At 39.6% G+C, this 22,244-nt stretch overlaps 1 protein-coding gene across 2 annotated transcripts in view; it reads right to left on the reverse strand.

Annotated features, from left to right (window-relative positions):
- Positions 1 to 22,244, reverse strand: part of LOC126161974 (RCC1 and BTB domain-containing protein 1-like) — a 219,791-nt gene that overhangs the window by 128,058 nt on the left and 69,489 nt on the right. For both annotated transcript variants that reach the window (XR_007534982.1, XM_049918165.1), the window contains exon 6: positions 13,273 to 13,526. Coding sequence is in view for 1 of the 2 variants with exons in the window: in XM_049918165.1 (XP_049774122.1) it covers positions 13,273 to 13,526 (254 nt within the window). In the remaining variant the exon portion in view is untranslated. The remainder of the gene's footprint in view (positions 1 to 13,272; positions 13,527 to 22,244) is intronic.

Genomic DNA, 22,244 nt, shown 5'->3' on the forward strand with positions numbered 1-22,244 from the left:
AAATGTGGTGCAGTCTTTTAATTTTGTACTCATCAACTAGCCAGGGACTAAAAGCACTCCAAACCAGTGGTTCCTGTTTCTGCATAAAGAAAGAGTGAGCCAGACTGCCACATTTGGAGGCAAGTTGTGAGCATCTCGCCTCACTCCCATGGCCAGAAGGAGTTACACAAGCACCAGGTGGTAAGTGATTCTGACCATGACTTCTTAGCCTCAATTCCTACTATTCTTCCTCGATATGGCACATGACATTGTGCTCCAACAAGGACACTGAATGTAGTGGAGAATCACACTGTGTGAGTCCCCTTGTTGCTATGCCTTCCAGTTCATTGCCCCGAATTCACCTTCTTCACTTGAGAGATTAGGGTGATGAGGATGTCTTGTGCGTAAACGAATGATTTCTCTGCTGGGCACATGCACTTACAAGAATTCAAGCAGATAAGAAATTTCTAATCCCAAATCTATCTCAATTGCTCTTGAGCATTCAAGACTGCATGTCCATCTGCTTCTTACTGAAGCACTTGTTTTGTAATCTGATTCTGAGAACAGAATCAGGACATACCAAACAGCATCCAAGATTGTTCCCCCACTTACACTCATCAGTACATATTGGAATCAAATTATGGCACAGACATAAGATGTTATAAAATTAATCATCTGACATACTCTTCCTAGCACAATATAGTATGTCTAAATAATTCTGGGACTCCATAGCACCCATGGTGGTTGATGATACTAACCTGTAAGGACAGTAACTTTTGCCACTTTATACGTCATAAGCTCTAGCTTTCCATGCAATTCAATTTGCTTTGTACCTTGTAGTTAGGTTTCGAAATCTATCAGCATGCCAATAACTTCATATTGCACAAGAATCTATACATTTAATGCACTAAGTACTGTTGCCACTCTATGAACCATTGTTACTCATAAGACACTGCACAGTCTGGCAGTTGGGGTTGGTTCTGTGTTGATACCAGCAGTCAGCCTAATACCCAGATGGTGGATGGTGGTGGTGATCCTTACCTTGTTGATACATCAGCCATCTGTTCTCAACCCACAATGACATAGAAAATCTATAAAATGTGAACTACACACTATGTTTGTTCCCCATGACTTTTGGCTAAGGAATTCCTCCCAATGGTCTCCCATACTCTGGTAAACTTCATGGTAATATTAATGGTACCCAGGAACACAAGTCACAATTTCATATTTCTCTCCTCAATTTGGCAACATTTAACCTCGCTGCCAAAAATGATGCAAAGTTCTCTGCAATTACTTGATTTTTGAACCTGCCATATTCATAATATAATCCACCCATTCCTTCAAATTTCACACAGTTCAATCACAGTCAGCTGACTGTATAGCACACAATATTGAACACCCACTTCAATGGTTCCTTTTCAAGCACTGCTAGGTTTATCTAGACTGTGAAGTGGCCACTGGAGTAAGACCAAACTTCCCACTAAGCAGCATCAGCAAAGATGGCGGGGCATATTGAGAAATAAGTTGTGGGAAACATCCCTGCAGCAGTACTGAAATACTTGCTTTGCCCCCTGTATGTGTTGTTGTGACTGCAAGTATCACAATTGTTCAGTCCCGGTGTGTATTGTGGTGGAGTCCCACAACATGTCGCACACATGAAAACAAGTACAAAAGGTGAGAAAGATGTGAGAAATATATGATGACATTATTGAGAGCCTGTATGTCTACAGTTTCCTTAGATGGTATGTACAGTGAATGTATGGTCACCCTACAAGGCACCTGTGCTATAGCTACAACTATAATAGCAAGTTCGCAGTGAGAGTGGCAGGCAAGGAGTGGTATGCAAGAACAAGGCTTCATCATTTGTGGCCCTCTCCGTCATCCTTTCCGTGCAAGCTGTAACCACTCTGCACAGGGTGTTACGCACTTTTAGATGAATCTCTCTCAAGCCCAAGAACAGAATTTCCCAAGGTAAGTCTTTATCCTTCCATAAGAATCTTCTAAACTCACTCATGTTCCATTGTAGGGTGGGAGCCATTTTAATGATGATAGCTCTCCATCTACCCCTTTTCCTTCCCATTAAACTACAGAAGTTGCAATGAATAATTGTCCAGTTTTGAGGCAAACATTTTCTCTTGTGCACGCGCAAGGTTCCATATAGTCGAGAGCAACATTCCGATCAGACAAATTCTGCACTTCTTATGGCTTGGCGCATATTTCTTTGGTCTTGTTATGAGTGTACGGACTTTGGTTTTTTTAATAGTGACTGCACTTACTACTCTGTCCTGTGTTGCTTTTGTAGATGTTGTGATGATACACAGTATAGGGTAAACTATTCAGCTACTTGTATACTCACACGTACATGTATTTGTACTACTTCATACTGCCAAATTCATGTTGCTGCAATTATCTTCACAACTCTTTTTGTAGTGATTCGAAAATTTCTGTGTAAATTCTAGAACCACTCAGCTTTCTACCATCTCGAACACACAGTATTCTGGATTGAGTGTGGGATGGTGGAATCCTACCTACTGCGCATCACATTTGTTTGTGCAGGTTTAAAATCAGTTGCAGGAAGAAAGTAGATGTGGCGGTCAGATGGCACTGACAAGTAACTGTCAGGCAATCGACAGATTGTTTTAGTGAGTGTATAAGGAAGAACTATGGAGTTAATGTGCAGCTCTGTGCTCATTGTGTCATTGACTATTGTTATTAAAACCAAAACAGTTGAGAAAGTACTCTTGCAGACTCCTGATGCAACCTTGTTAGAGGCAAGACTCATTTTGTGGTTCACGCTAAGAAAGGTCATGGTATTCAAGCCAACTTTCTTTTAACTGTAACTCAATTTGTTTCTTTGTCTGATTGTACAAGAGACTTGCAGGAAGTTACATATTCATGTGGAAAGTGAGAATTTTCTTGTGTACGAAGGACAAATACATTGTTAATTGACGAAAAGTAAAGTCTGTATGTCTACTTATGAAATAAGTAGAAAGAGTCTAAAAATTCCTTTGCCTAGCATCATTCGATGGAGAAGAAGTCAAGAGGGTTTCCAGCAGCTGGCTATCCAGTAAAAAGGAGCGGCTGCAAATTCCAAGTAAGTTGTCTCCAAAAGAAATGAAAGGTGGTTTGGGGGAATAAGCCGATATAACCCAGATTCACACTCACACTTTAAGTCATCAGAACGTTAAGAGTGTCTCCAGGGCTGAAGCAAAAGTCACAATAAATAATAGAGGCTGTTCCTTATGATTATACTTTCCCTCTGTATAAGATATTAACTTCATTGCTTTCAGTTCATGCGTATTGTCTTCAAAGACAACTCTGCAGTATGTACTACACACTGGATAGTTAACTAAGCAATTTACACAAGTTCAGAGCATGGCATTCTGAGATAGTGTGCAGCAATTACAAAATCTCCACAAAACCATTATAACCCAAAGTGGTGTAGCCACACTTTTGGCACCTGAATCAATGCACTTGCTTCAAAATGAATGCTGCAGCTATTAAGTGGATAAAGCAAGCCTTTAGATATTCAAGAACAACCAGCAAGTAAAATGTAACAATTTTCATTATGTTTTGGGAAATACACACTATTTCTGTTTCGTAATATTTCTATAAGTTTGCTACAATTTCTATATAAGGTTTCTGTACATGACAACATGCTAGCTGAAGTTGAATGTGTTAACCAAGCAGTAACTGGGTACTGACATAATCATTTTCCTTTTCAACACGTTGTTGCCTTAATGGAAACACAAGTTTCTTCAAGCAATGTCTCTTTATGTAACTTCTTTATTGATTGTAATATCCCGGTGAACCCTTCCAGTCCATTTCCATGTAGAAGAAGGACACTATTTCAAATGTTATTGCCTTGCATTTTATTAGAATCAATATATTTTTATATGTGATCCGTGGTCTGTTCCTTTTCTTCTTTTATTTTCCTCAGGAAAACAAGTCGTATGTTTGGCTCAAATGGATGAATATGCTGACTGATGATTCAACTGAACCACTGGGAATGTTACTGTTTGCAATTGCACACTCCATAAATTTCTCATGAGCAGCTGGGAAAAATAAAGACTGATCGACACAAAGCTCAGTTTCCCTGAGCAAGTCTAATACTACTTGAGTGGGGCAGTTCTGCCACACACAACATTCCTTCACCATGCTCACCACCAATAAGTGAAGCACGCCTAGGACTTACAGCTGGTGCACTCGCGATGTTGACTAGCTCCCACATAATCTGCGAGTGCTCCAGATCCATCTCCAGCTGAAACTGAGGTCACTGATGTGAATGCAATTTACAGGCCTGAGTCACTATGTGAAATGACACTGACATAGCAAGCACTATCCTCACCCCTCCCCCTCATTCAGCACTGAAAGCATTCAAGGAGGAATTCTTACCTACAATTAGGTAGCAGAGAGAAAAACTAAGTGGAATGTGGATATATTAGTGTCATCTATCACTCAAGAAAAAGCACTTCACAACATAGCACAGAATCCAATGTTTCTGAAGCAAGTAAATGAGATTCAGAGAAAGAGATTAATCTGCAGTATTTGTAAACACCAAGGAGCTAAAATAAAAAAATAAACCTAAAAGATAAGTATGACAGTACTATAAGAAGGGTAGATTGCTATTCACTTTTAGAGGAGATACTGAGTCACAGACAGGCACAACAAAAACCCTACTATACATTTAGGCTTTTGGCCAAAACACCTTCTTCTAAAGTAGAAAGCACAGACACATTCACACAAGTACCACTCACACACTCACATGACCTCTGTCTCTGACTGCTGAGACTCTGTGGTCATAGACATAGTCATGTGTGTGAATGTTTATGTGCTTTCTACTTTAGAAGAAGGGTTTTGGCAAGAGCTTAAATGTATAGCAGGCATCCTGTGGTGTTGCAGTTCTTCTTATGTCCATGCTTGCTATGAAAATAGGATGAGGAATTCCACCTTATGCAGGCCACCTTTTCAATTTCATTTTACCCAGACATGTTTCAGCACTTTTGAGATATCTTCAGTGGGTTATTTTATTTTCTTACTGTAAAACTGTTGTTACATATTAACATTTAGAGAAACTTTTGGTACAAAATATTTACAATTGTGAATGAATAATTGTTGTAAAATATTATACATCATTTGTTTACAGTTCGCAGTTGAGATATGTATTAATGACATGATGCACTGTATGTTGTTATTACATTATGTTTAAAGTTCTAGTTATAGCTTAATTAGCAAAAGAGTGATGTATGCATTATATTACCTACCTTACATAAAGCTGTTGGGTATTTACATTGGTAGCTAGTCTGCCACACAATCTACAACTTGTCGCCTACAAACATCAAAACATAATTTTTATTTCTCCATTTGTTATGCATTTACGAACGGAAGTGAGTATATATCACATTTTTTTGTGTGCAACTTACGACTTTGATGTTTTAGCATTTTCTCATATGTTTTGATGAGGTGAATATGCTGATTTCTGTGACTTATGGTCATTTGACAGCACACTTTCTACTAATTTTCAAACATGAGGAGAGTTTTCACCACCATTACATGTTGTTGTAGAATTTTTTTTTTTTTTTTCCTTCATGAATAGTTTTTGGTGTGGGTGTTATTTGTATAGTTCTTCAATTGCAAATAGAGGGCTTTATTGCACGGTGATGTGTACTCATTTAATACTTTCTTTCCTTGGGATATTGATTTTTGGATGTGATAATTTTCTTCTATAGTTAATTTTTGGTACAAGCTGCTACTAGTTTTAAGGATCTGTAAGTCGGTTTCAATGTTGTTGGTGTTATTGTGTGCTACCAGGTGATCTGTGAGCTATTGCTTTTCAGTGCTCTGAGATGTTCTTATATCTGGTTCTGAACTCCTGCATGTTTGACGCACATACAGACTGACAGCAGTTGCAAGTAAGTTGGAATATACTGTACTGGCTGTATTTGTCAGTCTTGGTGGCATTTCTTCCACATCTGCTTTGTATTGGGTTGTTGGCTCTGTATGCTTTGTTGAGTCCCTGTTTCTTTAGTATTTTATCCATCCTGTGTGTGACTTTGTTGTTGTAAGTCATTATGTGCCATTTGTTGCTTACTGTCTGCTGATTTGGTGTGTGTGTGTGTGTGTGTGTGTGTGTGTGTGTGTGTGTGTGTGTGTGTGTGTGTGTGTGTTTGTGTTTCATGGTTGTGTGTTGCTTGTTTTTGTATTTTGTGGTTTATTTTATCTACTCTCTTTGCATCATATCCATTCTCCTGTGCAGTCTGTTTTATTGTGTTCAGTTCTTGTGTGTAATCATGTTTGTTTATGGGTGTTTTGCTCATTCTGTGTAGTAAATATCTGAAGTTGGCCTCTTTGTGAGTTATGGGGTGATTAGATTGGTTACGAATAATGGTGCTGGTGATTGTGGTTTCTTGTAGATTGTGAATTCATTTTGTTGTTTATCTTGTGTATGGTGAGATCCAAGAAATTAAGTTTTCCATCCGTTTGTGTTTCAATGGTGAACTGTGTTTATGGATGGATGGAGTTTATGTTGTCATGAAGTTCCTTTCTGCGAGACTGTGGTTCATCTATGAAGCAAATTATATCATCCACAAATCTGTACCGATATATCATTTTGTACTGTTTTGGTATTACTATTTTGTCAAAAATTTGTTTTTCTATCTGACTGAGGAAAATGTCAGCTAGGAGGCCACTGATTTGGGATCTAATGGGTAGTCCATCTTGTTGAGAGTAAAATTTGTTGTTGAATATGGAGTAGTTTTGCTTTGTGATGAGCCTGAGTATGGCTGATATTTCTTGTATGTTTGTTGTGGGTATGTTTCGTTGTAGTTGGACGTTTCTTTCTATGATGTTGATGGTTTCTTCTATTGGGATGTGTGTGTACATGGAAATTTTGTCAAATGAAATTAATGTTGCTGTGTTTGGTATGTTTTCATTTCATATTTTTTCCTATTACATCACTTGAGTTTTTTAAACTTCTGTTTGCAGTGTATTGGTATACTGTCCGTAGCAGAGTGTGTATGTATTTGGCTAAGTAGTATGTGGGTGCTTTGGTGAAGTTTATCAATGGACGTGAAGGTATTCCAGGTTTGTGAACTTTAGGCAATGATTTTTGGGTCAGGGCTTTGGGATTTTTCTCTGTCATTCTTTTAATCCACGTTTCTGTAAAAATTGTTTCTATGTTTTTCAGAGTTTTCTGTGTTACTTTGGTATCGGTTTGTTGGATCACTTCTTAATTCTGTGGTGGTGTTGCTTTGGATGAATTCTAATGTTTTGTCTATGTATTCCTGTTTATGACTACAACTGAATTATCCTTGTCAGATTTTGCGATAATGGCTTTTTCTTGTGTTAATTTGTTCTGTAGTTTTCTGTAGGTTTGTTCTTCAGCAGTCCTTGTGTTTTCTTTTATGGTGATTTTGTTCTCTTTGATTATGTTTCATATTTCCTTTGCAACTAGTTCTCGTCTTAGATTTGCACTGAATTCAGGTGCGTTTAGTTTTTCTTGTTGCTTTATGATGTGTTCCATTTCTGTTATGATATTTTCTACTGTCCTGTGTGACACCATTGTGTTTATGTTATGCTTGGGACCCTTTTCAAGTAATTTTATATATATTAGATTAACCAGTCTTTTGTGAAAGGTGTGTGTATTACATTCGGGATGGGATTGGTAGGTGTTTGTGGGTTTACCATTTTAGTGAGCTTTTTCTGTTGGATTGTATGTTTTCTGTCTATTATTGTGTCTGTGTATGTTCTAACCATGTACATTAATTCATCAAAAATGGTGGATACTTTATGTGGTTTCTAGTTCTATATCCAATCTGTATAGTTCAATATTCAGAGCCTGATTTTTTTAATACAAAGACTGGATGTCTTGCTTTATCCACAAAATTTGAGCCTTACATTTTGCCTGTTGTTCTGTAGATAACATGTTGTTTACAGTTACGATTAGATTGTTGGGTACTATTTTATAGGCCAAACATAGCTTGTTGAATTTTATTTTGAGTATGGTTTTTTTGAATTTTGATTATTATAATCTGGAATTTGTTAAAGAGCTGCGAAGGGTATACCTGGCTTGGCATAGAAATAATCATCTTGTGGTGTTACAGTAAGAAAAAAATAACCCCCCTGAAGATAGCACAGAAAGTGCTGGAACATGTCTGGGTAAAATGAAACTGAAAAGCTGTCTTGCATAAAGCGGAATTCCTCTTCCTATTTTCATAGCAAGCATGGACATAAGAACTGCAACACCACAAGATTCCTTCAATACATTCAAGCTCTTGCCCTCTTCTAAAGTAGACAGCACGTACACATTTACACATATGATGTCGTCTCTGGCCGCTGAGCCTCAGCAGTCAGAGAGAGAGGTCATGTGAGTGAGTGAATGGTACTTGTGTGAATGTGTCTGTGCTTTCTACTTTAGAAGAAGGCATTTTGGCCAAAAGCCTAAATGTATAGTAGGGTTTTTGTTGTGGCTTTCTGTGACTCAGTGTCTCCTCTATAACGTGAGTAGCAATATATCCTTTTCATAGTATGGTCTAATTCCATTGTGGATTTTCCATTGTTTGATCTTGTTTTTGTAACTCATTTTATGGCCTTCATTGGACCACTCTAGCCAACTTCATACAAAGAATTTTTCAGTTTCCTGTCAGCCCAGTGCTTCTTCATTCTCTCAGATCTCATCCTTCTTTCTTCATTGGAAATCACCCTTCCTATTGTCTGTTTGTTGATTCTCATTTGCAGTCTGGTTTGTTTATCTGTGAGTTTCCTGATTTTGTCAGTTTTGTTTCTTAGGTCTTCGAATCCATATCTTCCTTGATTTCTGTAATCCACTTAATGTTGCACTTACTATTGCACAATTTTTCTATTATTCTCCTGATGATCCTGTTCTCTGGTGTTCTGATTAGATGTCCGAAAAATGAAAAGTGTTTCTTCCTGATTGTACTCATTACCGGTTCTATTTCCTTGTAGACTGTTTCATTTGCAGCTACTCTCCAGTGTCCATCTTTCTGGCATGATTTGTTGATGAACATTCTGATGATTCTTTTCTCTATTTTGAGTATTTTGCCTATTTGTGCAGTGTTAGCTGTTTTGAAGATGGTTTCACTTATGAATGTTATGTCTGGTTGAGTGGCTGTTTCGTAGTGTTTTAATTTTGTTGCTATTGACAGGCTCTTTTTGTTTTATATGTTCTTGATGATATATTGTGGTCTAGTCAATTTGTTTATTCTGTTGTGCCACGCTGGTTTTTCATTGAGGTTATATGTTATGATTTCTCCCAGATATTTAAATTTATCTACAATTTTGATTTCTTGGTTTCCTATGGCAATTTTGTTTATGAGTGGTGAGTCAGTTAACATGATGACTGTTTTTTCAAAGGATATTCCAAGCCCAATTTTCTGTGCTATTACCTGTAGTGAGATAACTTGTTTGGTTTCGTGAATACTGTTGGACAAGAGAGCAAGGCCATCAGCAAATCCTAGACAACTTAAACTTATGTTGTCTTTGGGGTCTTCCAATTTGGATGCTCTTTGGGTTAGTCTTGTACCTTTCCCTCATTAAGTATTCTAAAGCACAGTTGAGCAGCAGGGGTGCCAAGCAATCTCCTAGTCTTAAATCTGTTTTTATGATGAATGGCTCAGAGAGTTCCCCCCTGAACTTGACTTTTGATACAGTGTTGGTTAAGGTGAGTTCTATCACTTTGATTAATTTTGTATGGAGCCCAAAATTTCTTAAGATTTTTAACATTGAAGTTCTATGGATGCAGTCATATGCTTTTTTGAAGTCCACGAAGGTTATTACAAGAGGTTTATTTCGTTTCTTGTAATATGCTATGGCTAATTTTAAAGTGATGATCTGTTCTGCACAGCTTCTCCAAGGTCTGAAGCTTCCTTAGTATTCACCTAATTCTTCCTCTAGTTGCTCTTTGATCCTCTTGTATAGGATTCTGGAGAAAATCTTGTATGTGCAGTCTAAGAGAGAGACACTTCTGTAATTATCTGGGTTGTTTTTACCTCCTTTTCTGTGGACTGGGTGGATTATGGCTGTGGTCCAATGTTCAGGAAACTTTTCTGTTATCTAGATTTTTGTTAAGGCTATGTGTAAGGATATTCGAACTGTATCACTGGCATACTTCAACATTTCTGCAAAAACTTGGTCTTCTCCACATGCCTTATAATTTTTCATCTCTCTGAGTGCCATTTCCACCTCTTTGATTGTTGGAGGATTTATGAGGCCAGGTAGAGTCTTGATAGGTGTGTCTGTAGTAATTGCTAAAAGTTCCTGGGGTTCTTCACATTTCAAAAGTTTACTAAATGCTTTTGCCATGATTTCAGCATTTTCGATGTCGTTATGTGCCATTTTTCCATCTTCCCTTTTCAGCATTAACATGGGAGGGGCAAATTTTTGCAATTGTCTTCCAAACATTTTATAAAGTTTCTGGAATTCGTTTTGTGGCAATTTTCTTCTATTGAGTCGATTAGATATTTCTGTGATTTTCTCTTGGTTTGCTTGATAATCTGTGTGAACTTTTTCCTGATATTTTTGAGGTTGGCTGCATTTTCTTCTGTTTTGTCTGTTTGAAATTTTAACCGTGCATTATGTCTTTCTTCATGAACTTTGTCACATTCTGATTTCCAGCAGACATGTCTTTTAGGTGGGTTCAATGGGGCTAAATTTTCTGCTTCTTGCCCGAAAATTTGAACCAGTTCTTCTAAATTATCTGTCAGTTTTATGTTTTGTGTGACTTCTCTATATTTATCATTTCTAATTAATTGGTGGGGATCGAAGTTCCTCTTTCGTTTATTGCAATTTGGTTTCTTTTTAATGGTGTGAACTTAATTTTGATTTTGACAATGTAATGATCTGAACCTGTATCTACCCCTCTTAATACTTAAACATTGTAGATTTCTTTGTGGAAGAATTTGTCCATAAATACATGATCCAGCTGCCATTCTCCTTTTCTCCAATCAGGATGTTTCCAAGTTTTACATTTGTTTGACATTGTTTTTACAAGAAGTAGTAGTTTTTTACGAAAAAAATAAACAAACAGCATTGGTCTAAACAGCACTTTTGTGTTACTCCCTTTTAATTTGTATCCTGAACAAGCAAAAAATATAGAATTCCCCCTTGATAGAGGATAGTTTAATCATAAAATACTCAGACAGGCAATAATGCCACGACATACACTGATGAGCCAAAGACACTGGTACACAAGCCCAATACAGTGTACGGCCCCCGAAAGCACAAAGAAGTGCCGCAATACAATGTGGCATGGACTCAACTAATATGTGAAGTAGTGCTGGAGAAAACTGAAACCATGAATCCTGCAGGGCTGTCCATGAGTCCATGACAGGACAAGGGGCTGCTGATCTCTTCTGAACAGCACATTGCAAGGTATCCCAGATATGCTGAATAATGTTCATGTCTGGGGAGGTTTGTGGCCAGCAGAAGTGTTTAGACTCAGAAGAGCGTTCCTGGAGCCACTCTATAGCAATTCTGCATGTGTGCAGTGTCACATTGTACTGCTGGAATTGCCCAAGTCCATATCAGAATGCTCAATGGACATAAATGTATGCATGCGATCAAACAGGATGCTTACATATGTGTCACCTGTCAGAGTCATATTTAGACGTATCAGGGGTCCCATATAACTCCAACTGCACACACCTCGCATCATTACAGAGCCTCCACCCTTTATCAGACCTCCGCTGACATGCAGGGTCCATGGATTGATGAGGTTGTCTCCATACCCACACACATTCATCTGCTCGATACAATCTGAAACGAGACTCATCTGACAAGGCAACACGTTTCCATGTCATCAACAGTCCAGCATCGGTGTTGATGGGCCCAGGCGAGGTGTAAAGCTTTGTGTCGTGCAGTCATCAAAGGTACATGAGTGGGCCTTTGGCTCCGAAAGCCCAGATCAATGAAATTTCATTGAATGGTCGCATGCTGGAACTTGTTGATGGCCCAGCATTGAAATCTGCAGCAATCTGTGGAAGGGTTACACTTCTGTCATGTTGAACAATTCTCTTCAGTTCTCGTTGGTCCCATTCTTGCAGAATCTCTTTCCGGCCATAGCAATGTCAGACATTTGATGTTTTACCGGATTCTAGATATTCGCGGTACACTTGTGAAATGGTTGTACGAGAAAATCTTCACTTAATCACTACCTCGGAGATGCTGTGCCCCATCACTCATGCGCCAACTGTAACACCATGTCCAAAGTCACTTACATCTTGATGCTGCCATTGTAGCAGCAGTAACCATTCTAACAACTGCGGCAGACACTTTTTGTCTTATATAGGAACTGATGAATGCAGTGCCATATTCTGCCTGTTTACGTATCTCCGTATTTGCATACGCATGCCTACACCAGTTTCACTGGCACTTCAGTGTATATGGAGAAGAAAGTTACTGAAATGAAGCTGATATGATATAAATCTTACCATGCAACATGAGGTGTGATGATGGTTTAGATCAACATCTCAGTGAGTACTTAACAGCTTCTCAAGGATTTAGGACAACAATAAAACTCTTAAAAGTCACAGCAATACCTATTACCATTACCCATCAGTGTCAGGTTAGTTGTCAGCACATGATATGTTAGCATTTCTTGATTCAAAAAAATGGTTCAAATGTCTCTAAGCACTATGGGACTTAACAGATGAGGTCATCAGTCTTGCAGACTTAGACCTACTTAAACCTAACTAACCTAAGGACATCACACACATCCATGCCCGAGGCAGGATTCGAACCTGCGACCGAAGCAGCCGCGTGGTTCCGGACTGAAGCGCCTAGAACTGCTTCACAGGTCTACCACAGCAGCCGGCTTTCTTGATTCCAAATAGCAGTGATACAAGTGGGTTTTGTTTTTTGATTGAATCCACATTAACATAAATGCATATACAGGTGAGTGTACAATATAGTGGCATATACCATTTCCCAGCATCTACTTTAGAACACATTCAAGTAAAACAGAAAATATAAATGACAGATGTATGGAGATAAAAATATCTAATGCCATCATTATTACACATTTTTATCACCAACAATTTATTGTTAACAATCATCCCCTAAAAGGCATATAAGACCATAAAAATAGTTAAAGCAACAGTATGAGAGATTGCTGTTTCTTATCATTCTATACAGGACACTATATTTATGTAGTCACCATTTTCATCCAAGTCGCACAGTGATAAATGACAAATCCATTATTAATTCTGTAAACTAATTACATAAGTACCTTTTACATTTTATAGTTATAATTAGCAATTAGATAATACACCAACTAACCTGCCAATATCCTGTGCAATCTGTACTGGTGAATTGCAGTTTGATTTTGTTCCAGTGCCCAGTTGACCATACCCATTGCTACCCCACGCAAACAGTTGTCCCATATCTGACAATGCTAATGTATGTGAATAACCACATTCCACTTTTGTGATCACAACAGAGCAAAGAATACCTTTTACTCTCACTGGTGTCTGCTGGTTTGAGGTATTTCCAATGCCTAGCTGACCAACACCATTATAGCCCCAGGCATAAACCTGAAAACAATTAATCACAGTTAAAGTGTTGCAGTGTGAGCACAACAACACCATAGCAATTTCATCCCTCAAACCAACTCAGTTATGATGACAAAAATGTTATATGAAAAATTTATTTTAAGATTTTATCATTCAAAATTTCTTATACATAATTTGATTACAATGAAAATTCCAGAATGAATAAGACATACAATAATGAGACCAGGAAATTGTATGTGTTGATGCAGCCACTGGTGTGTGCAGGAGAGAGTGTGTGTGCGCATTGGGGAGGGGGGGCAGACATGTCATAAAAGAAGCTATTCAAATAAGAAACAAGGACCAGCTGATAAAATGGGACTGTAGTAACATTCTCAGCCAGACCTGGAAAAATCGCTGTTGGAGAAGGAGAAGAACGAGGTATTATGCAAATACAATGAGCTAGTGGCAAGAAGCCCCTATGGGACTAAACTGCTGAGGTCATCGGTCCCTGCAAACACAACAAGATGACTTCCGAGGTGTGTTGAGCCCCAGTAGCTATTCTTCTGATACTGCCTCTGCATCCACCACCATCAACACCACCAACAACTCAGCTAGTAAGGATGGCATAAGCAATGACACATCAGAATGCAGAGGGAGGGGATATAAGTCACTCACACACTCCTAAGGGTCAGTTTGTCAGCACACCTAATGATGGAAACAGGGTTGCTTTCTGAAATATTGTGCCTCTTGGACATTGAATATTGACGGTATGCCCACGACCTATTCTTTCAACACATATGCTGGGAGAAGCTAAACAATCAAAGCAGAATTTAACACCATTTTCAGATCTACATTTCAAAGAGCAGTGAAGCTTCAGCTACCTCATTGGAATTTAACTTAGGAAATAGAAATATTAAAACAAATTGTGAACAAAAAAGGCTACCCAGATCAGAAAACAGATATCCTGAATCATAAAACAATAGCACAGAAGTATGTACATTGTACAGATCCACGTATAAAAGACTAACGGTGATAAGATTAAATACCGTAGTCTTGAATTTGTTGGGAAGCTTTCTTACAAAATAGCAAACATATTAAAGCAGTGCAATGCAAATGTAAGTTTCTGTATGAAGAACAGTTTCTATAGCAATTAATTCACAAACCAAATCTATCTGATGACTTCAAACAGATTAGTGTGTCTGAAATCATGTGTTGGAATGTGACTGCTTCTATGGGACAAATTGAGAATAATTCTTCTACAAGATACATGGAACACTGTGCTTCTTCCCATCTCACCCAAAATAATAAAGCAGTGGCTCATTGCCATCTACTGAAAACACGCCACTTAGAAATAGATAAATGTGTGACATGTTTACCCAAAGGCAGGCAGACATTTTAGAAACTATAGAAATTAAGAAGCATCTCTAACCAAACTCCCAGTCCATCTTCAATGAAAAGACTGAAAATAAATTCTGCAGAATGCTAACAACACTGAGCAAATGCTTCAACATGTCAACACACAGATGGATTTAACCAATTTTCTGTACATAACGCTTTCCAACAATTTTTAGATATCTATATTATTAAACATTATCATCAACATCAGCAGCAGCCAATCAATGTTCACTGCTGGATAATGGTCACCTTCAGACCAAATTTATGCATTATGCTCTTCAGTTACATGCATCCATGTTGCTCCTGCAAGTTTTCTAATGCTGTCTATACACCTTCTGTTAAGATTCTTCTCAGTCTGCTCTTGCAGTATGGCAATAACATCACATAAAATTTCTAAGCAAAAATCCACAACTATTACACAATTCTGAAAGTTTCACCAGATTCTGACAAATGATACTCATTAATGAAAACTATTTTTAAAAAATCTTCATAGAAGAGACGACAACACAAATGTTGTGCAAAACTTATTTTATAGGCATGTGGAGAATCACTGCATGCTGTTCTCAAACATAGGATGAGTTGGTTGATGTTTGTAAGCAGCTGGAAATCGCCCTGACACCTATGCTTATTGTCAAACAATTGGCAGCTGCTGCGAATCAGTGTGTTGAAAGAGCTTCCAAGAGTCGTATACGTGTGATACGCATGTCTGATGTAATTCAAGTACTATCCTCTCCTGTGGATCCCGTCTCCTCTGCAGGAAGTAGAGGGTCATTATCTGTCCATTTGACTGTGAGTGGCGTGTCAACGGTAGATCTATGCATCCTGTACAGGATGGACAAGAGACCAGGGAGGACTTAGGACGTTGTACCAATACCCCTAACCATGTCTGACGTGCTGTCTGTCACTGAAACTGAGCCAGTGGGTTTTATTTGGTGTCAGGAGGAGGCAAGTGCAAAAGCGTAAGGCGCTATTAATCATTGGGGGTTCAAATGTACGGCAAATGATGGTACCCCTTAGGGAAACGACAGCAATGTGCAGTAAAGGACACCACATGCACTTAGTGTGTATAGCTTGAGGCCTCACTCGACATGTAGAAGACGTAATTCCGGCAGTCACTGAACGAACATGGTGCAGCCAACTGCAGATTGTGACACACGTTGGAACAAATGATGCCTGTCATCTGGGCTCTTAGGTCATTCTTGGATCATTCCAGTTACTGGCACAGGGGACTGAGAATACCAGCCTTGCGCATGGAGTTTCAATGAAGCTCAGAATTTGCAGCAATGTCCCTGGAACTGATCGTGGCCCTTTGGCTCTGAGTCAAGTTGAAGGACTGAGTCAGATACTTTGAAGGTTCTGCGACAAGCTAGGCTGCGACTTCCTGGACTTGCACCATAGGGTTGAGAACTGTAGGGTTGCCATAAATAGGTCAGGTGTGCACTACACATCAGAGGCTGCTACTCAGGTAGCTGACTGTGTTTGGAGTGCACACAAGGGTTTTTCAGATTGGGTGACTCTCCATCCAATCCAGATAATGATACCTGTAGGAAAGCCAGAAGTATCATGCACGATCAAATGAAATATCTCCCACAGGTCAGTATTAAAATCCTAATGGTGAACTACTAACGCATTCGCAACAAACTGCCAGAGTTTGAAGTGCTCATGGAAAGCAATGAAGCTCACATAATACTAGGTACAGAAAGCTAATTGAAACCTGGAATTGACAGCAGTGGGATTTTTGGGGAAAATTTAAGTGTATAAAGAAAGGATAGGTACATGGAGCTAGCGTATTTGCCACAATGGACAAGAAACTCAGATTCATCGATAAAGAAATTGAGGCTGCATGTGAGATTGTTTGGGGAAGACTCAGTATCAGGGGTGCACATAAAATTATAATTGGATCCTTCTATTGTCCACCAGACTTATCTCCTGATGTAATCAAAAACTTGAGAGGAAACCCGATTCACTTGTACACAAGTTCCCCAATCATATTGTAATCATTGGTGAAGATTTAATAGCCCAAAAATTAATTGGGAACATTACAGTGGGCATGATGAGACAGCCTGTGAAACTTTACTAAAGGCCTTGTGTGAAAAGTACTTACAACACACAGACAAGTACCCCTCTCATGATCTAAATACGTTGGATCTAATGGCAACAAATAGACCATATGTCTTTGAGGATGTCCACGTTGAAACTGGTATCAATTACCATGATGTGGTTGTGGCAACAATGATTAGCAAAGTACAAAGAACAACTAAAACACGCACAAAGATATACATGTTCAGTAAATTAGTTAAAATATCAGTAGTGTCATATGTCAATGAGGAACTTGAAACTTTCAGCACAGTACAGGAACATGTAGACAAAATGTGGCTCAAGTTTAAAAGAATAGCTGACCACTCACTGGATAGATATGTACCCAGTAGAACAGCTCATAATGGGAGGGAACTTCCATGGTACACAATCACTGTAAAGAAACAGGTTACTGTGTAATAGGTGTAAAACAAAGCACAGGGCTATAGATAGATAGACACTGAATGAAACATGTTTGGCTCACAAGGTAGCAATGCGTGATGCCTTCAGTGACTACTGTAGCAGAATACTGTCAAGTGATCTTTTGCAGAACCTAATGAAATTCTGGTTGTATGTAAAGGCTGATAGTGGCACCAAAGTTAGTGGCCATTCCCTAGAGAATGAGATGGGAACTGAAATTGAGGGTAGCAAAGCAAAAGCTGAAGTGCTTAACTCAGATTTCAAATGTTCCTTTACAAAGGAAAACCCAGGAGAACTGCCCCAATTTAATCCTCCTATCATTGAAAAGATGAATGAAATAAGTATTATTAATGACAGTGGTGTTGAGAAACATTTGAAATCTTTAAAATTGAACAAAACTCCATGCCCCAACAGAATCCCACCACAATCAATCATAGATCCCTCAATTAAAAAAATCATGCCATGTTCTTGGAAAAAGGCATAGGTCACATCCATCTAGAGGAAGCGTAGTAGAAGTGATTCGCAAGACTACCATCCAACATCTATGACATTCATTTGTTGTAGAATCTTAGAACGTATTCTGAGCTGAAACATAATCACGTATTCTAAACAGAATGACCTCCTCAGTACCAACCAGCATGGATTTCAAAAACATCAATATGTGGAACCCGACTCGCACTTTTCCTACATGACATGCTAGCTTTGGATCAAGGCATCCAGGTAGATGCAGTGCTTCTTAATGTTACTCAGTACCACACCTATGTTTATTGTCAAAAGTACAATTACACAGGGTGGAGGACTGCTTGGTAGAGAGGACACAGCATGTTATGTTATCAGATGTAGAAGTAACTTTGGGTGTGCCGCTGGGAAGTGTGCTGGGACCCTTGCTGCTCATGTTTATATTAATGACCATGCAGATAATATTAATAGTAAAATCAGGCTTTTTGCAGATGATGCTGTTATCTATAATGAAGTACTATCTGAGACAAGCTGCATAAATATTCAGTCAGATCTTTTTATACCATTTCAACATGGTGCAGAGATTGCCAACTTGCTCTAAATGTTCGTACATGTACAGTTTCGCACTTCACAAAATGGAAAAAAATGTAGTATCCTATGACTATAATATCAATGAGACACTGTTGGAATTGGCCAACTCATACAAATACCTGGTTGCAACACTTTGAGCATAGGTGATCGTTCCATTTCATATCCCCCCAGTCATGGGTAAAGCACGCGATAGACTTCGGTTCATTGGTAGAATACTGGAGAATTAATATCAGTCTACAAAGGAGATTGCTTACAAATCACTTGTGCAACCAGTTCTAGAATATTGCTCAAGTGTGTGGGGCCCTTACCACACAAGACTAACAGGGGATGTTGAATGTACACAGAGAAGGGCAGTATGAATGGTCACAGGTTTGTTTAATCTGTGGGAGAGTGGTACAGAGAAAACTAGTAACAAAGTCAAGAACTGGCTTCAAATGATTACTCTATGGCTATAATACAACCCCCTGTGTGACTCTCACATAGGGATTGTGAAGATAAGATTAGAATAATTACTGCACAGACAGAGGCATTCAAACTATCATTCTTTCTGTGCTCCTTCTGTGAATGGGACAGGAAGAAAACCTAACAACTAGTACAATGAGACGTACCCTCTGCCAAGCACCTCACAGTGGTTTGCAGAATATAGATGAAGATGTAGATGTCTGGCAGAGCATGCAGGGACTACTATCGAATGTGGAAGAACAAGGCCCAGGCAGCATCAGGAGCCTGTGGGTGAGGGGGAGTAGAGCAGGAGGATGGAGAGCAGAGGAGGACACAAGCAGAGAAGGGAAAAGACTGGTGGGTGCACTGGCATAGAGTGGGCACATTGAGGGTGAGGGGACATGAACTGGGAGGAAATTATAGGACAGAGGGCTGGAAACAGTTGGGTGGTGGGTTGGGGACAGTAGGTTATCATAGGTTGAGCCCAAGATGATTTGTGTGCAAAAAATGTATTGGAAGCATAACTCCCATCTGTGCAGTTCACTTCCCCTCCACACTTGGGCAACTGTGGAGGGGAGGATCCAGATGGCACAGGTAGTGAAGCAGCGATTGAAATTAAGCATGTTATGTGCTGCTACATGTTTTGCCACAAGGTAGCTCACTTTGCTCTTTGACACAATTTGGCAGTGGCCATCCTTCCTAGTTGACAAATAGCTGGTAGCCATACTAATTTTCAAAAAAACTGTACAACGATTGCATCAGAGCTGGTATATGACATGGCTGCTTTCTAGGTGGCCCTGCTGTTGATGGGGTAGGATACGTCTGTGACTGGACTTTTAATAGGAAGTGCTGGGTGCATGGACTGGACAGGTCATCCAAACTGAGTCTTCCACAAGAATATGACCTAGTGCAGATTTGTTTGTATAATTCTCCAACAAAGGAGTAGTAGTTGTGTGTTAGGATAAAGTTAGTAAGGTGTATGATAAATGAGGTGGTAGGTTTGGCATCTTAAGGGCACTGGGAGAGGTAGTATCCACAGCATCAATACCGTGTGCATGAGAGATGTTCGTGTATAGGGAAGTGGAGTCAGTGGTGATGAGTGGGGATCCAGGAGATAAAGGGATAGGGATGGTGGAAAGTCAGTGAAGGAAGTGATTAGTACCTTTGACTCAAGAAGCTAGAGAATGAGATTTTCACTCTGCAGCGGAGTGTGCACTGATATGAAACTTCCTGGAAGATTAAAACTGTGTGCCTGGCTGAGACTCAAACTTGGGACCTTCGCCTTTCGCGGGACTCACGAGCCGCCGTCACAGCTTCAATTCTGCCAGTACCTCATCTCCTAACTTCCAAACTTCACAGACGCTCTTCTGCGAAGTGTGTGTGTGTGTGTGTGTGTGTGTGTGTGTGTGTGTGTGTGTGTGTGTGTGTGTGTTCTCCACTTTTTTTTCTGAAAAAGGCTTTGTCCAAACACTTTGTGTGTAACAGCCTTTTCACTGTGCCTGTCTGGTACTCAATCTGTCATCTTTACAATGAGTAGCAATCTACCATCTTCTAACTGTTGTTATTCCAACCTGGACTTTCCAAATGTTACATTCATATTCATTCATTCTATGTACTGATCTCATGTTGCATGGTGGTGTTGACAGAAGTTTGATGTTACCCAATTAATGATGTTTTGTTTACATACAATTTGTGTGTTATAAGTACAAGTGATCATCATATTTTAATCACAAAGAAGTAGAGAAGTAGTAGTTCTGTGATCTCATCTGCCAGTTTCCACTCCACCAGACTTCTCTCCTCCTACAAAATCCTGCAGTTATCTGCCCCTCATGTTTCCTTGGATGGTATCATCCAGCAAGCCAATTTCAGACTGCAATAACATGCCAGACTTCACCTCAAAAAGCTATTCCACCTTCTCCTAAACTACCTCAAATGTGGTGTTCCTCTTCCGGCCCCTCTGCAGCTCTCCAAATAGCCACACCATCACCCACCATCCCTTTCCAACAAAACGAGCTTTGACAACCTCCTTAACATACCACAGCCCTAACCACTGCCTCACAGACCTGTAATAACTCAATCACAAAAACCAATCACAACAGTACAGTGTTCTCAATCTCTCAGCCAAAGCAGTCTTCCCCCTGAATTATCTGTATTATCCAAGGGTCTCTCTTTCAGCCCTAAACCTGCATTTAACTGAGCTGCTTTAGTGAAGGACCTACTTTCCTTTACTAGAAGTATCACTTTGCAACCCAATCCCAAAACCTTTCCAAACCTGACACTGAACCATGCCTTGAACATTCCAACCATGATCCCAACTTGACCCAGCACCTCAGAATTATCCCTTACAAGCCTTCCAAGAATTCCTCACATCCAGCATTGCTTCACAACCTTTCCTCAGGTCACTACAACATGACCCTAACCTGTCCTCTGCAGAACTCCAGGCTCTATGTTCCCTAAAATCTCATGACTCCATCATTATCCTCCCAGCAGACAAAGGAACTACCACTGTGGTACCTGACCGACAGGAGTACATTAGTGAAGATCTATGCCAGCTATCTGACACCTCTACTTACAGCATCTGCCATCAAGATCCCATCCTTCTGATTTAAACTGACCAGCAGTCCTTCCTAAAAACATCAGGCCCCTCACAAAGACTTACACCTCAATCCATAGAACTTCTTACTCCACCCAAACCATGCACCCCCTCCTTTTAGTTTTTCTTAAGATCCACAAACCCAATCATCCTGGCTGACCTATAGTTGCTGGCTTCGAAGCACCCGCCAAACATATATCTGCCTTAATTGATCAACCCATGGTACAAAGACTTCCCTTCAATATTAAAGATACCAACCATTTTCCAAATCAACTGAAATCTGTGACTGTCCCACTCCCACCACACCCCTTGCTTATCACCACTGATGCCATATCCCTCTATAACAACATGCCCCACGTATATGGTCTGTCCACTGCTGAACATTTCCTCAGTCAATGCCCACACGATTCCAAGCCTATGACATTGTTCTTGCTCACCTTAATCAACTTTATGCATACCAACAATTACTTTACCTTTGAGGGGCAGACATTCAAACAGTTCAGGGGTATGGCCATGGGAACCAGGATGGCACCTGCCTAGGTCAACCTTTCCATGGGTGGCTTGGAGAGGACTTTCACAGGATCCATAAGCCTTCAGCCCCTGGTTTGGTTTAGAAACATTGACGACATCTTCATCATATGGAAATATGATGAGGCTGACCTGTTAAAATTCCTGGAATCTCTAAAGACATTCTCCCAATTAAATTTCACATGGTCCTATTCCAAATCCCATGCTGCTTTCCTTGATGCTGATCTCATCCTTGCCAAAGGCCAGCACACACTTCC

This window comes from Schistocerca cancellata, chromosome 2 (assembly GCF_023864275.1).
Source record: "Schistocerca cancellata isolate TAMUIC-IGC-003103 chromosome 2, iqSchCanc2.1, whole genome shotgun sequence".
NCBI lineage: Eukaryota > Metazoa > Arthropoda > Insecta > Orthoptera > Acrididae > Schistocerca > Schistocerca cancellata.